Source organism: Copadichromis virginalis, linkage group LG13, assembly GCF_057382275.1.
Source record: "Copadichromis virginalis isolate Kocher_CV1m ecotype Utaka linkage group LG13, C_Virginalis_male_GT1.1, whole genome shotgun sequence".
In the NCBI taxonomy this organism is placed as follows: domain Eukaryota; kingdom Metazoa; phylum Chordata; class Actinopteri; order Cichliformes; family Cichlidae; genus Copadichromis; species Copadichromis virginalis.
This window is the reverse complement of record NC_140630.1, coordinates 4,074,563-4,077,291: the sequence shown is the minus strand read 5'-3', so window position 1 is coordinate 4,077,291 and position 2,729 is coordinate 4,074,563. Positions and strand designations below refer to the sequence as shown.

The 2,729-nt window shown below is 37.7% G+C and overlaps 1 protein-coding gene across 1 annotated transcript; it reads left to right on the top strand.

Annotated features, from left to right (window-relative positions):
* Positions 1-922: 922 nt before the first annotated feature.
* LOC146695066 (uncharacterized) lies at positions 923-2,355 on the top strand. The gene is made up of 2 exons (XM_085478513.1): positions 923-1,131; positions 1,250-2,355. Exons 1-2 carry the CDS (start codon positions 923-925, stop codon positions 1,725-1,727), a joined length of 687 nt encoding a protein of 228 aa, XP_085334639.1. The 3' UTR covers positions 1,728-2,355.
* The last annotated feature ends 374 nt before the right edge of the window (positions 2,356-2,729 follow it).

Below are 2,729 nucleotides of genomic sequence, written 5' to 3'. Positions count from 1 at the left end.
GATGCAGGACACTGGCTATTGAGGCTTGGAGCTGCCCACCACTGATGTAGATGCTAAAAATGACAGCCTCAACATGGCATTTAATCTGTTATTACAGCGGTCCCCAACCTTTTTTGCGCCACGGACCGGTTTATGCCCGACAATATTTACATGGACCGGCCTTTAAGGTGTCGCGGATAAATACAACATAATAAAACTAGTACCGGTACCGAAAAAAAGATTTATTCATAACACACGTGAAAAGACCCAGGAAAACCGAGTTAACGATAAAAACGATAACAAAATAACGCTGAAAACCGATAAAAACCCTGAAAACTATACATTTCACACCTGAGCCTCAACTCTCGTGGCCCGGTACCGGTCTGAGGCCCGGGGGTTGGGGACCGCTGTATTATTAGACTCAGTTGGCTTTGTTGAAAATAAAAGAACCTACCCAGCACATTCTCGATTTAGTTTTAAAGGTCTGTTGAGCCAGTGGTTATGATTTGGTTATCGATATTCTTTGATTTAAGGTTTCTATTATTTAGTTCCACCTTGTGTTCTGTCTGCTAGCCTGCCTGTCTATTTTACTTTATTTGTATTCCCAGTTTAGATAGTGTTGGTTTTTCAGGTGTTCAGCAAGAAAGCTGTTTTTTTAGTTTACAGTTTGCCTCCTGGAGTCTGCATTTTGGGTCCTCCATTCCTGCCTGCTGCACACAGCCCTGGACAGTAACCTTTAAATCCTTAAACCTTATATAGTGTTTAGTTATATGTCCTTATTAATGAGTAGGAAGGGGGAAATATAAAAAAGCCTTTGGAACAAAAAATTTTATTTATCAAGGTAAAAAGGACTCTTGGTCCACTTTCCTTTGCAGAGACACTAGACACTGAATACAGTAAGGCAAAAATATATAGTTATATAAAAAATGGCTTAATATTGTAAATGTCATATTTTCTGCAGAGACGAAGGGATCCAGGCCCTGCCCCCTATTACATATACATCCTGGTTTCCAATCTAATCCAGCTCTGTGCTCCAGTTCTTTGGCTGGCTAAACTGGAAGACCATCATCAGCCCACCGGTGTCTCTGCAGTGTTTGTCTTCTTCGGTGTTACAACTAGTCTCAACTTCAAAACCTGCATTGTTCTGGAAAGGTATTTATCTTTCATATATCTTTCAATGCAAGTATACTACATTTTATTGTGACTTGAAGCATCCTTACAGTCAAACTATTGTCTACCGCATCAATCAGAATACTGTTTTGTGTTGCAGGTATTTTTTCGTCACCTGTCCAATGTTGAACTTCATAAGACAAACTAAAGGTTCTATTTTGGTCTCTGTTCTGATCTGGACCGTGTGTGTTATCACTATCTCTGTTATAATATTACTACACCAACATGAACGCATTTTTGTTTTTACCTTCTACCCTGCCCCTCTGTTCATTCTTTGTTTAGCTGGGACCCTCAAAGCTCTGCCTGCTGCCACCTCAGTTCCTGCTGAGGAAAAACGAAGAATTATAGGAACTTTGTTTCTGTTGCACCTGAATTACTTTGTGTTGGTCTTGCCTGCAGTAATTCTATTATCTTTTGTCAGAAATGTAAGTTTGGCCATGATCCTGCTCAGTCCTTTTGTGGACTTGATGCTATTTTGTTTCATGCAGAAAGGACCTGTTGACAGTTTGCTGTCATGTCTGTGCTGCTGCAGTATGAACAACACTGCAGCAGATGTTAGCAGCAGATCACCAGTTTAACTGATTTTAGCAGAAACAGGTGGGCTTGTGTTGGCAAAAACAAAGTGAGAATGAAGAGGGGAACATGTGATGGGACAGATGCAGAGAAATTTAAAAATAAAGATGGACTATGTGCACATAAACACACAGAGGAATGCAAACACAGAGTGTGTAAACAGTTGATGGAAATGTCATGTATATGTTTTATATGATATTTTTGGCTTATTTCATTAAATCTTTAAATGTCCACAGCATCTATACATATCTGCACAATTTCTTTTACAATTTCTGAATTTGATTCAAGAATCTTTTACAATCTCTACATAATTTTAGTTTTACTTTTATGATAGTTTGTTTCTGTCAAACCCTTTTTTTTTTCATTTTGCACATTTGTGACTTGACCAAATCCAGTAGCTCCTTTAGATCCCCCCCCCTGAACAGCAAGTAAATATTTGTGTCAGCTACAAACAATAATTTGAATACATCTTTTACTACTTTATCTAAATTCATGGTCACATGGTAAGAGAAGATAAAGAGTTCTAAAATCCTGTAAAGAAATGTGGCTTAGTTTTCTGTACTGACAATGTGGCACATTATAACATGATCCTTGTCCAATACATTTTTACATGACCTTCATGTATGCTTTTTATTCATACAAACATATTTATTAAAAGGTACAAAAATGAGTTATGTTTGTCTATTTGCTGCTGTGATGTACATGGATATCAAGGTTTTTTTAAGTGCTGTATAAGTCACCTAATAATAACAATAACAGTAATGGAGCTTTTCCATGCATCCCAACACAGTGGTTGTATTTCATTTCACTCTAAATTGGGATATAAATATTGAAACATTTGAACATTTATTTTAATCAGGTTTTCATAAATGATGAGTTCAGAGGGTCATGGTATGATAGTAACTACCTTTCCAGTATCATTTAATCTTTGAAATTGTCATGTCTGCAGTGGCAGACGAGTGGAGATTGAAAGTAGGACCCAAGATGCAGGCAGCTTCTGATGTGGG

Excerpts from the sequence above, each read along its gene's own strand:
- LOC146695066 (XM_085478513.1), top strand. The coding sequence starts at position 923 with ATGTCATATTTTCTGCAGAGACGAAGGGATCCAGGCCCTGCCCCCTAT. Across the intron at positions 1,132-1,249 it reads ACCTGCATTGTTCTGGAAAG|GTATTTTTTCGTCACCTGTC; the intron begins GTATTTATCTTT and ends TTTGTGTTGCAG.